We start from the raw sequence: 12422 nt of genomic DNA on the forward strand, positions 1-12422 counted from the left end.
GCAAAAAAAACAGCAACAGGGAGAAACTAACCCGAGAGACTTCGCTGTGCAACGTTGTGTAGTACACTGCCATCGAATGGACAGCAGAAGCGAGGGCGTAACTCTGCAGCACACATGGTGTGCGAATGCGTTGTGCAAGCCGCATCCACCGACAGTTCCTTCCCTACCAGCAAGAGGAAATCGCGCCCGTACCGCCCCCTTCCCCCTTCCCCCACCCCCACACACGGGGCCGCCTATAAACCGAGAGACACCGCAACTGCCCCAAAGTGCGAATATAAAGGCGGTCTCGCCCAGAGGAAGCCCCAAAACATCCTGCAATGAGTCGAGTTCCATCAGTTTATAACACAACAACGACAACACCAAGTGCAATACCGCGCCAATCGCCAAAATGATGCCCACTGCAAAAAAGAACGACGATCCAGGCGTTTAGTCTGCCGGGGTGTTGTTCGAAATTGCATAAGACGTGCATGCCCTGAAGCATAGCAGAGAGCTCCAAAAACAGGCGTCAGCGGCTCCAGCCGCCGCCTCACCACACGGCGAATGCATCCCAGAAGCATTCCCTCAGTAGACCCAATCATGCAGAATCGCCCATACTCCAACGTTGGGCGCCAGATGCCAAAGAAGGAATTTTGGGTGAAAAAGAACTACGTTGTTGGCGGATTCACGACAGAAAGCCTGTGAGGCTGAAGGTGTTGTAACTTCCAGGAACGGCTCCAGCAGCGTCGCGGGACGCCTCCACGACTTTCTTTAAATGATGCACCCAAAAAAAGTTATGGTCTCCGAGGCATAAAAGCGGATTCCGCCCGGTGGAATGCCCGCAGCTGTCACGAGAAGCTACCTCCCTCATGCACGTCTGCTCTCCTACCGCCAAGCGTCCCGCGGGAGAGGCTGCGGTGGAGCTCCGTCAGCATGACCAGTGTAAGGGCGACCTGTAAAAGGAGAAACAAAACAACAACAACAACAGCAACGGACCTCTCTCGGCGGGCAACACAGACGGGGCAGAGCGCACAGATAAAACACGGGAAGGGAACGAACATGTCTCAACACAAGTTGTTGATTACCATGCGTACTATTGTGGATGGGCTTTCACGCGCACTTCCCAAAAAGCTGGTATTTTGTCTCAGTTTTGTGTGTGTGTGTGTGTGTGCGTTTTTGCGTATATGCGTGGACGGAAGGGGGAGGGGGGGGGGTACATCCCCTTTTTGCCACCAAATGCATTCCAGACGTGACCTTACGGTGCTGCCTATGATGGCGGAGTAATATTGGCGAGCAGGTGGCCCCCGCCCGCCGTCTCGCCTTCCCTCACGCAAAACTCCAACTCACCCTCACAGGTCGCCCTGACAAAGTGCTCCATTTTCATCGCCTCAAGCATGAGAATTGGCTGACCCTGCTTGACCGTCGCACCGTTGGGCACAAGCAGCTTGGTCACCTTCCCCGGCATGGGGCTCACCACACGCGCCGACCCGGCTTCCTGCAGGGCCGCATTGCCAAAGTCTTCAGCCAGCGACGGTAGCTTTAAGGTATAAAAGCCCTCTGGCAGAACCAAGGCAATCTCCTTGCTTGCCACAACAGAAGTACAATCAAAGCGGCACCCGTCATCCATCCTTACGGAGAAGGCAAAGGTGTCATTGTTTATGGGGCTCCATTGCTCCACCGTAATCCTGCAGCGGTCACCATCAACGTCGCAAAGGAAATGACCGTCACAAGAAACATTCACCGTTACAGTGACAGGGCGACCATCTATAAGAAACGCAACACGTTGAACGAGTGCATGGTTTAAGCGAAATGCAGATGTGGCGGATCCACAGCTGTTCAAAAAGGATACGGCACCCAATGCGAGAACAGGCTTCCTGAGAGGTTGCTTTTGGAGCAGGTAAGTTAGGTTCTTCTCAATAAAATTCGTCGTCACGCCACCTTCGATAAAGGCGGAATTCTGTAGGCAGCGCTTGAGAAACTCAACGTTTGTCTGTACACCAACGATGTGGTAGTCGTCCAAGGCCGTACGCATTCCTTCGAGCGCCTTGGAGCGATCCTCGCCCCAAACCACCAGCTTTGCAATCATGGGATCGTAGTGGAGAAGCACCTCGTCTCCAGGACGGAAGCCTGTGTCGAGTCGGACCTTTGTGCCTCCATGCATGCCCTGTGGCGGTTCCTGAATGTATTCCAGCCTTCCACTGCCCGGCAAAAACCCATTCTCAGGGGATTCTGCGTATATTCGACTCTCCACGCATGCCCCATGAATCAAAATATCCTCCTGCGTGAATCCCAAGGGAGTCCCTGCGGCCGTTTCTAGCTGCAGACGCACAAGGTCCAGAGGTTTTCCTTGGATGCGGCATATCTCTTCCGTCACCGGGTGCTCCACCTGCAGCCGCGTGTTCATTTCCATGAAAAAAAAAGTGTTGTTGTCGGTGTCGAAAATAAACTCCACCGTCCCCGCGCCAACGTACCCAACCGCCTTTGCCGCCGTCAAGGAGACCTTCCCAATTTGCTGCCGCATTTCGGCAGATAAATGAGGTGCCGGGGCCTCTTCAATCACCTTTTGGTGCCGCCTTTGAACACTGCAGTCGCGTTCAAAGAAAAACACCCCGTTTCCAAATTTGTCAAAGAAGATCTGACACTCAATGTGGCGTGGCTGCGTGATGTAACGCTCCAGCAGGACCCGGTCATCCTTAAAGAAATTCATGGCCTCACGCTTTGCGCTTTCCAACATGATTTCGAACTCCTCCACATCCCGCACAATCTTCATACCCTTCCCACCACCGCCTGAAACAGCCTTGATGAGTACGGGAAAGCCAATCTTCTTTGCCTCATCAAACAAGCGCTCAAACGACTGGTCCTCGCCATAGTAGCCTGGCACGACGGGAACCCCTGCGGCTTCCATGATGCGCTTGCTTTCGCTCTTGGAACCCATTGAGGCCATGGCCGAGGCCGGGGGTCCGATAAACTCTATCCCCGATCCTGCAACGGCGGCGGCAAACTCCGGGCTTTCTGAAAGAAATCCGTACCCCGGATGCACTGCGTCGGCGCGAAGCCTCCTTGCTGCCTCAATAATCCGTTCGCCCCGAAGGTAGGACAGTGTGGCGGGTGGTGGGCCCAGTACAAAGGCCTCATCCGCCTCCTGTACGTGCCTCGCATTCAACTCACACTCGCAGCAAACCGCCACAGTCTTTATGCTCATCTCTCGGCAGGTGCGGAATATGCGGCACGCAATTTCGCCACGATTCGCCACCAGGACCTTCTTGAGGCCCGCGCGGCAGAACCTTGTGCGGCTAAGCATTGAAATATATTCTTCTTTGATGGTTACTGGAGTAAACATCAAAAAACAGAAAACAAAAAAAAGAATAAACAAACACACGCATCGTTTTTCTGCAGCCGTAAGGGCACAAAAATACACACATAGACACATTTGCATTGCATTTTACGCAGCAATCGGTGCGCTTTATTTCCAGGCGTGCGAGGCGGGGGAGCACGAGGAATCGGGAGCTGAGGGGCAGAGGAGAGCGGCAACCCTGACCCAAGCGCCGCCCGCTCCACCGCATCCAAGTTTGTCTATGAACTAACCCGTTGAATGGGCGCGGCACCAGGTTCCTCCTCAATGACCGGATGGACGGCCATGAAGCGCTCCGCGTCCTCCAAGTCCCGACGCAGCAGAGAGGCGCGTTTTGACAGTGAGTCTTGCTCGATGCCTCGAAGAAGGTAGGCCACACTTCCACGATGATATTTTTTACCGTAAAACGCCCGACAGAGGGCGGAGGCCTCCTCAATGAGGCACCGCGCTCGATCGCCTCTCCACTCAAAGGGGTCAACCGGCAAGAGCCCTTCGCCTAACACGCTCATTTTCACGTGCATCACCGAATCCTTGATCGCCGGCGTGGTTGCCGGAAGAAGGCGCACACGCGAGTGCCGCTCAGCACTGCCCTCAAGCACCTCACGAATGAGTGGATGCAGTCCATCGGTGCAGAAACCCGAGCTGCCTTTTTGTCCCCGCCGGATGGCTCTCCACGCGATGAGGTTACTATTCGTGTGCCACATGTGGATCACCACCCCGAGCCCCAGCACAATCACGACGTCATTCAGTCCAAACACCTTTTCAATGAGCTCTCTCTTGGGGTGGAAAACGCCGGACTCTTCATCGAAGAGAACTGCCATTCGATTCGGGTCCTCCACCATCAACGCAGCGGCGAGCGACGACCCCTTCGCCGAGGTGATAATGGCCTCAGCTTCCGTCTCCAGGCCGTACATCTTCCGCAGGCTCCACGCCCCACTCCCGTCACCGCTCTCAAACGCGTCAAAGGCCTCCGTTCCCCAACTTATGCCTCCGCCAAAACGCAAGAATTCGGTCCGCAGCATTCGAAGCAGCGAGCCCTCTTGGCAGTGGTACACCGCCTCTCCGTCTGCGCAGCCTGGAAACACCGCGCTCTCCTTGATGACCTCGAGGTTGGGCCGTAGGAAACGCCACCCTTTGGCTCTTTGCAGAATACCCTCAATCCTGGTTGTAGTGCAGCCCAAGTCCGTCAGCAGCTTCACCGTCTGCGCGGTGCAGACGCAGCGTCTCCGCAGCGAAAGCTCATAGCTTGGGTCCACGCGTTTCTCGATAAGCAGAACGTTTGACTCACGCCAGCGCATGCCAATCCCCATCGCATACGCTCCGACGCCGCTGCCGATAAGAAGCACCTTACCCCATGGCTTCACCGCGTACATTCCTGTTCCGCCTGGCCAAGCGGAAACCACACACGCACACACACAAAGAAGAAGAAGAACGAAAGAGGAGAAGAATACGCGTGCCAACAACGACAAAAAAAAACGACAGCAGCAGCGGCGTCCTGGTTGAGGGCGTCTCCCAACCGTCCTCTCCTTTCAGAAGCACACAGACGCCCTCAAACGCACTTACGATCCAGAGGGAAACACACACACAACACGCATGACCTCACAAAAACAGCGGCACACGCCAAACACGCATCATCGCTTGATCTCTTGTACCACAACCAATACATACTCTTTTTCTACATCCGGTGCAACCAGAATGTCTGTCAGACCAACACTCAGACGAAGGAAGGTGAGCTCATCCTTGCAGTCGATAGTTCGAACCGTCGAGTACGCCAAGCTTGTAAATCCGTTGATTTTATCCCCATACTTTCGCATTTTTCTCTCGTCCCCATCAAAACCGGAGTATTTTAAGAGGCTTCCATCGACGGGATTCAACACAAGATACCCCACCACGCCTTCATGGGAGGCGATGCGCAAAAGTATCTCCTCCACGCACTTCACGCGCTGTTCCCGCTCACGTGCAGCCTGCGTCTCATTCACTTCCATGACATCAACGGTCCTTCCCACCCTTCTGCGCCAGAGCAAGCAGATAAAAAATAAGAACAGAAAAGAGGAGAGAAGCCTGGTCGGTCCCTCACAAACACATCAGCACGCACACGCACATGCACCGGCCCCCTTCATCCACCCCCCTCCTCAGGAGGGAAGTAGGAAAACAATCAAAAATGTGCAAGCTCTACATAAAGGGAAGAAACACCCTCTCAACACACAGTGGAGCTGCCATCCCCCAGCCTCCTTGTTTCATCCCTCTTTTTTTTTTATTTATTTTGCTCTTTTTACATCACGACACTGTCTTCTTTGATACAACAGCAAACGACGGAAAAGTGCGCTCTCGAAGACGATCAACCTCGCGCTTTAACCGTACGAGTTCCTCCTGTTGGCAGCGTGCCAGTTCCTCCAATTCGCTATTTTCGTACAGCTCCCTCATTCGTTCTTGAAGGCGTGTTGAGTCGTTGTTGTGCTCACCCAGCATGTCCCAAACTGCTTTTTTGTCATCCACAACACTCTTGATGCGTTGAACCTGGTCACCCAATAGGGTGTTTTCCAACTGCCTATCGTTGATCTGCATGTGTAATCGCGTAATAACCTTGTTGCGTTCTTCTACTCTTTTTGACATCACCTGCCGGACGTACTCGACTCGGCGGTTCAATTTTTCCACCTCCTCCTCGCGTGAGACCAGCGCACCGGTGTGAATGATTTCTTGCATTTGCCGTGTCACCCGCAGCGTGTGCAGTTGGCGGAGCTCCATCTCCAACGTCCCCACGCAGTACAGCAGGCGTTCGGTTTCCCAGGCAGCCATTTTCATTGACTGTCGTTGGCGCGAGATGTTGCCCATAAGCCTGGAAATCTCATCAAAGCTTGCAAAGATAAGGGCGTTGTGGTCTAAAACATCCTTCGCCCTTCGAAAGGAGAAATCGGTAAAGTCCGCGTTTAGCACGGCCTCTTCGTCTTGCACCTGGCCTTGTCGCAAACGATATAGATTTTGTACATTGAGAAGCTTGCGGACGGCACCCTGCTTACAGGATTCCTCCTCCGCCTCTTTTTCCTGCAATTCCCCTCGGACTCGCGTCAGTTCGACTTCGACCTCTTTCAAGGCCTCGGCAAAGGTTTGAACCGTTGCGGTGTTACGGGCCACGGCACTTTTTGCCACAACGATGGCTGAGCAACATTCGCAGAAGAGTTTCCAGAGGGGGAGAGGGATCGTGTCATTCTGCCCAACCAGGGGGACCTGCGCTTGGCCTTCCTCGTACCTGGTGCGCCACCTCGTCAAGCGTCGGTATAACTTATCCCCCCAGGTGCTGTCATCAAACGGTGGAGAGTCGCGCATCCGTACGGCAACGCCTTCTTCCTCCTCGATGGAGTGCTGTAATCGAGACTCTTCCGTAGCCAATAAGTTTTCCCTATATAATTCAAGACTCTCAAGCTGTTTCACACGTTCTTGGAGCTCTGCTTTTTCCTTCATGACGCGCAGGAGCTCATTCAAGATTGTGATGGGGAGAAAGAGCCTGCGAAGCGCATTCATTTGGTGCGACTCCAACTCATCCACCAGCTCAGCCACCTCCATGCGCTGCCTCCTCAGCGAGGCAATCTCGTCATCTACCACTTTTGCTGCTTCCCTATTGTTCTTCCTTAGTTCTTCCATCTCTGCACGCAACGCCTCCTTCCGCTCATTCACGTATGCCGTCTGCTCTGCAAGTTGCTTCTCATACTCTTCATACGCCCGTTGCTGCTCCTCCGTTCGATCCTCGGGGTCCACATACTGCTCCAGTGTTTCATCCGCAAAAGCAGGCAGGGCGACCTTGACGGCCAGGACCTCGGTATCCTTCTCAAGGCCATCCATCCACGTCTTCAACGCCGCTTCATCTGTCGGGGAGATGACAAAGGCGTCGTTGTCATCTTTTTTGGCAAGCTTGAGTAACTCGGGGTCGATTTCCGAATCAAAGACATCAAAGACTGTCTTGGGGTCCTCCTCAACGTCAAAGACGGGGGTGAAAAAGAAATCCTCAGGGACGGAGGTTTCACCAAGCTGCAGCAAGATGCGTCGGCAACGATCATTCCTTTCCGCAATACGCTGCAACTCTCGTTTTTTACGCTCGAATAGACTGTCGAAGCGAGCATTGAACGTCAGCTTCAACTTGGATGCCCTTCCACGAAGCAAGTAGATTTGCATAACAGCACGTGAATTTGTATAGACGTCCATCGCATCATAGAGAAGCTCGGAAGTGTCGTCGGCGATGTCGCCCGCGTGCTGCAGCGGGGCAGGGTCAGTTCCAGGCTGTTTCAGCAAGGGAGAAAAGGTGAAGTAGTCACCATCTTTCTTTTGCAGTAGCCTCAAAAACTTCAACTTTTTCAACAGTTTCGCTTCCTCCGGGTCGGCCTTACGGCGATGAAAGTTGTGAACTTCAAGCGCAAGGTCATTGAGGCTGACAATCTTCGACCGTTGCACTTCCATTGTGTCCCAGCAGTCGCGTCGAATGGTGTACTGCGTGAATTCATTGTGAAGCAAGTGGTAGTAATCCTCTTCCTTTGCCTTGTGTATCGCCCAGTCGCACTCCGCTCTAAACGACTCTCGCTGCTGAGGTAGCAAAAAGTCCTCAACCTGGACAGCTGAAGTTCTCTCCTTTAACAACTCCTGAACTTGCCCCCTAATCTCTGCCAAACGCGACTGCACACTGGATTGGTTTAGCTCGCCCATTGCATTGAACGCTTCTTCTGAAGTTTGCGTAGTGTCTGAGGGACCTGGCAATTTCTCCTTGCGCCATACTGGCTCCGTCCATGAGTAATGCATAGACTTACTGGAGGGGATAAAATGAACCACTTCGTCGTTACCGCCACAGACAAAGCCAAGATTGTCATTCCAGGCACACAACGAAGTGATTCCTCCCTTACCCAGGTGTCTTATGGGGAACTCCCCGCGCGGCCGTCGCTTTTCCTTCGAAGGTGGAATAGGCGTCAGCCGTGAAAGATAATGTGAGATGTCTCTTACAATCACCTTGCCATCAGCCCCACCAGAGACAACAGCGGTGTCTCCAAAACGTTGCAGGACAGAGCCACCGCTGCCCTCATGATCGCGCATCAGGAATAAGGGACGCAGCGATTTGATGTCTCGCTCTCGCCGGCGTTCCAGCACGTAGAGCTTGGTGTCCTTGTCTAGCGAATGCACCAAAACGTTCACCACGTCATCGTCAAGGTAAAGTGGGAGAAAGTCATGGGCAGGGTAATCTAGGCGCCACACCGTCTCCACTGCCACACTATCCAAGGAAGCTTCCGCAGCGCCAAGGCCTTGAAGCAGGTGTATCTCGCCATTGGTGCAAGCCGCCAAAACCGACGGGTGGCCACCAAGGTTCCAGCGGATGGTTTTCACCGTAGCCGTAAAAGTATCCACGGAGGCACGAGCTTGAAGAACACCGTCATGCAGGGTAGCAAAGTAAACCGCAGCTCCATCACTTACGGCCAACGAGGAGAGTCCATCGGATTCGCACACGGTGAGCGGCATCTCACCCAGCGCTATCTGAGAAGAAAATGTGAATTCGTCACCAACCAGGAAACAACGCATATATCCACTGTGATACGCCACAATCACGGCCGATCCTACGGCGCAGGCATCTCCGGCCTTATCACCAAATTCTGTGGTGAAGTAAAGCACATCATTTGTCGTTTTGTCATATCGCATTAAGCTACCTTCCGTTGAGACCCGTACAATGTAGTCACCCACGTTCAGAAGCTTTACCGTATTCCCTGTATCACGCCGAGAGGTGACAGCAGATTCCGCCTTGTCGAGGTTCAGCTTTGCAATTTCAGCCCTGGTAACAATTACTGCATCCTCTCCACTTTCAGAGAGAAGCAGCCGTTCCACGACGTGCTCGACCTGAATAAGCAAGTTCACTGCCTTCTCATCCATCTTGTAGCCAAATATTGCACCGTTCTCTGTCCCTGCCAAAAGGAGGTTAGTCGTGTGAAGCATGGACGTCACCGCACCGCTGTCTGGGCAGGTTAGATAGTCACGCATTTCCATCTGTAGCTCATCAAAAAGGAGAATGGATCCCTGCTTTAATCCACAAAGTACACCGTACGTGCTCCAGCAGCACGAATAAAATTCCCTGTCATTCGAGGCCAAGGAAACGACATTGGGAGAAGCTGAGTCTGACACCAAATGACTTATAAGAGCAACTTCCTCAGCATCCCACACAGCCACACAGTCCGTTCTTTGTGGAGGAAATACCAAATATTTCCAAAATTTGTCAGCCAATGTCACAGAGACGCACTTCTCTAGCGTCCGTCCACGTTGGACCATGAAGAGTGTCACATAACAGTTTGGCACGCAGTTTAGTACGGCCAACATCTGCCCATTTGGTGAAAACTGCATGTCCTGCACCTCTACTCTCGCAAAGTCATCCACTTTCTGCACGCGACTCAGCTCGGGAAACCTAAACACGTGCAGGACAACATTGAGCCTCTTCTCAGTGACACAAAGCAAGTGCGACAAGGGCGAGTACGCCAGATGGTCCACAGGATAGCGGCCATCAGCGGGCACCCACTGATTCGATTCTCCGCCACGCCTAACAACAACACCTCCGCCAGCTCCAACAAGAAGAGAGTTGCTCACGGGGCACACTGCGGCAGGGGAGTTGAATCCAAGTATAAATGCATTCGATGACATCGCAAACACCCTACAAGGACTCTACAAAGGCCTGGCGCACTACGAGAAGAAGACAAAAGTAATAGACAACCAATAAGGGGGAAAAAGGGAAGCCAAGAGAGGACACAACCATCTACAAGAGTAAAGTAGGGAGAAAAGAAAAGTCAAGACGCGGATATGCAAACACCCCTGGCGCCAACGATGGAAAAGAGTAGATGAGGAAAGCGTTCGTGTCTACAAAAAAAAGTTAAGAAACCCCCAGCCCCCCCACAGATGTCATACACAAAAACAAAAATAGCAAACAAACAAGGAAGCAGAGAAGAAAGAAAGAAGGAAAAAAAAAACCCTCAAGAAACTCCAATTCCCCGCTGAATTGCGTCAATCCACATTTCCATTTTTTCGTGAGATTCGGCTTGAAACCACATTGACTTACCGCCAATGGTGTTCAATGCAAAAACAAACTCCCTCTTGGCCGTGCCAACTGGCACCGGGCATGCACTTTGAACCTGCTCCAGACTTAACGCCTTTCCCTCGCGGTCTGTTTCACTGTCTGACAAAATCAATGCACCGCGAGCAATCTGCAGATACCTCTCCTTCCACGAACGTCCGTTTGCGCTGCCCAACTTCTTCACGTGACCCTTAAAGGTCACATCCATATTGACTTGACCCACCAGACCACTGCGCGGCTCTGGCACGGAGTCTGAAGAAAGAATCTCAGCAACGTGCGAGATTAGTGCCTCCTTCACGCTCTCCGCAATGCGGGTATTCTTCTTGACCGTTTGCCCAAACACTTTTAGTCCTTCCTTCACATATGCAATCTGAAAGAGCTCCCGAACACCAGGCCGTTGATTGGCGTCAACCACAAGAATGGAACGCACAAGGTCTCTCAACTGGGTTGAAAACTTCTCAGGAATTGGGGCATACTCACAGCTGAGGACCTTTGCCATTAGTCCTTTCATACTGGTAGCTGAAAAAGGCCTTTTGAGGGCCACAATTTCGTACAATAAGACGCCCAGAGACCACACATCGGCCTTTTTGCTGTACCTTTGGTTGCTCCATATCTCGGGTGCCAAGTAGTAAGGTGTCCCACAAAATGTATTCGCAACCACGCCAGACACAGTATCATCGTACTGACGACTGAAGCCAAAATCACCCAGCTTGATTAGCCCTGTCGAAGTGAGAAGAATGTTCGCTCCCTTGATGTCCCGGTGAAGCATCTTGTGGCCGTGTATGTGGTCCAAGGCAAGACAAAGCTGCAAGAACAAAAATAATGCCTCATGCTCTTGAAAGTACCGAAAATTGTCTTGAGCTCGCGCCTTAATTTGCCTATCAAGATCTCCAGAATCGGCAAACTCCATAATGATAAGCAGCTGGTCGTTTTCCTCGTGATCCTCAATGAAGCGAATAATATTGGGATGATTACAATTTGCCAAACATTTAATTTCACTATGGGCGTACTGCTTGTCGCGAGAAGACATCTTTCCTAAATCCATCACCTTGGCCACAAAAATGGCGTGATCCTCCACACGCTCAACCAGCCATGCTTCTCCGTACGAGCCCGTTCCTATGAGTTTCTTCTTTATAAACTTACATTCATTCCCAGCGGCCTTCACTCCCAAAATGGACGTAAAGGTCTCCATGATCGCTGCTGTGACGGCTGGAAAGAACTAGAGAGAGAGAGAATGAGGAAAAAGGTAAACAAAGAGAACAAACCACTAACCCACTAGACTCAAACTGAGATTGAAGGGGAAAAAAGACGAGCAACGCAAGGAGCAAACCGCGCCAATAAATCGCACGCAAACGGAACTCGCCAAGCGGCGAAATCACACAGACACCAACCGCGAAGAAGAGGAAGAGGGGAGACAGAAGGCGGCGAAAGCGATGTAAAAAAAAAACGATGCACAGACAAACGGCAGGCACAAGAAAGGAGTTCGCGCCCCCCGCCCCCCTCGGGCGCGCGCTCTGCGCGAGGCGCCCCCGCCCCCTTCCTTCCGGGCCGCGCGGGGGCGCGCAAAAGAGGGCCGGCAGAGCGGGGGGCGGCGCCTTTATTTCTGTTTTTTCCCGGCCCCGCCAATTTTCTTGTTTTGGGCGACGGGCGCCGCGGCACGGGCTCGAGGAAGAACATTGCCGGCCCTTCGCCTGGCGCGCGGCTTTGCTCTGTTTTCTTGTGCGTGTCGCCCCCCGGGCGCAAGAACGGGGCGGCCCGGGCGCCTCCTGGGCCCCGCGTCCTTCCCGGGGCGCGCGCGGTCTTGTTGAACCGCCGCCTCTTTCCCCATGCGACCATCGGGGGGTGCAGGCTTCGGAAGCGGTGTCGGCCGCGCAACGCCGAGAAAGCAGCCGCGGGGGGCGTCGTTTGTCCACTGTTTGCTCAGGCATGAGTTCTGATGAAGCGCGAGTAATCAATAGAGAGAGCCTGACTTAAAAAAAACACAACTGCTTCCTCACCGCTTTCTTACCG

The 12422-nt window shown here is 53.0% G+C and overlaps 5 protein-coding genes across 5 annotated transcripts, besides 7 other annotated features; all 5 read right to left on the reverse strand.

The window, feature by feature from the left end:
* Window positions 1-942: 942 nt before the first annotated feature.
* Window positions 943-968: a microsatellite.
* Window positions 969-1127: 159 nt separating this feature from the next.
* Window positions 1128-1167: a microsatellite.
* A 76-nt stretch (window positions 1168-1243) lies between these two features.
* Window positions 1244-3277, reverse strand: Tco025E_00428 (methylcrotonoyl-CoA carboxylase biotinylated subunit protein; the record flags this gene model as incomplete). The annotated part of the gene is made up of 1 exon (XM_029367370.1): window positions 1244-3277. The coding sequence occupies one exon, from the start codon at window positions 3275-3277 to the stop codon at window positions 1244-1246; it is 2034 nt and encodes a 677-aa protein (XP_029232564.1).
* A 33-nt stretch (window positions 3278-3310) lies between these two features.
* Window positions 3311-3350: a sequence feature (A-rich).
* A 199-nt stretch (window positions 3351-3549) lies between these two features.
* Window positions 3550-4701, reverse strand: Tco025E_00429 (uncharacterized protein; the record flags this gene model as incomplete). Its single annotated transcript, XM_029367371.1, has 1 exon — window positions 3550-4701. One exon carries the CDS (start codon window positions 4699-4701, stop codon window positions 3550-3552), a length of 1152 nt encoding a protein of 383 aa, XP_029232565.1.
* Window positions 4702-4746: 45 nt separating this feature from the next.
* Window positions 4747-4776: a sequence feature (GA-rich).
* Window positions 4777-4959: 183 nt separating this feature from the next.
* On the reverse strand, window positions 4960-5313 carry Tco025E_00430 (dynein light chain 2B, cytoplasmic; the record flags this gene model as incomplete). Its single annotated transcript, XM_029367372.1, has 1 exon — window positions 4960-5313. The coding sequence occupies one exon, from the start codon at window positions 5311-5313 to the stop codon at window positions 4960-4962; it is 354 nt and encodes a 117-aa protein (XP_029232566.1).
* Window positions 5314-5402: 89 nt separating this feature from the next.
* Window positions 5403-5435: a microsatellite.
* Window positions 5436-5605: 170 nt separating this feature from the next.
* Tco025E_00431 (WD repeat-containing protein 96) lies at window positions 5606-9985 on the reverse strand (the record flags this gene model as incomplete). Its single annotated transcript, XM_029367373.1, has 1 exon — window positions 5606-9985. One exon carries the CDS (start codon window positions 9983-9985, stop codon window positions 5606-5608), a length of 4380 nt encoding a protein of 1459 aa, XP_029232567.1.
* Window positions 9986-10241: 256 nt separating this feature from the next.
* Window positions 10242-10309: a sequence feature (A-rich).
* A 2-nt stretch (window positions 10310-10311) lies between these two features.
* Window positions 10312-11604, reverse strand: Tco025E_00432 (putative protein kinase; the record flags this gene model as incomplete). The annotated part of the gene is made up of 1 exon (XM_029367374.1): window positions 10312-11604. One exon carries the CDS (start codon window positions 11602-11604, stop codon window positions 10312-10314), a length of 1293 nt encoding a protein of 430 aa, XP_029232568.1.
* A 294-nt stretch (window positions 11605-11898) lies between these two features.
* Window positions 11899-11949: a microsatellite.
* The last annotated feature ends 473 nt before the right edge of the window (window positions 11950-12422 follow it).

The sequence above is a fragment of the Trypanosoma conorhini genome (genome assembly GCF_003719485.1).
Source record: "Trypanosoma conorhini strain 025E chromosome Unknown Tco_14.4_contig_00009, whole genome shotgun sequence".
In the NCBI taxonomy this organism is placed as follows: Eukaryota; Euglenozoa; class Kinetoplastea; order Trypanosomatida; family Trypanosomatidae; genus Trypanosoma; species Trypanosoma conorhini.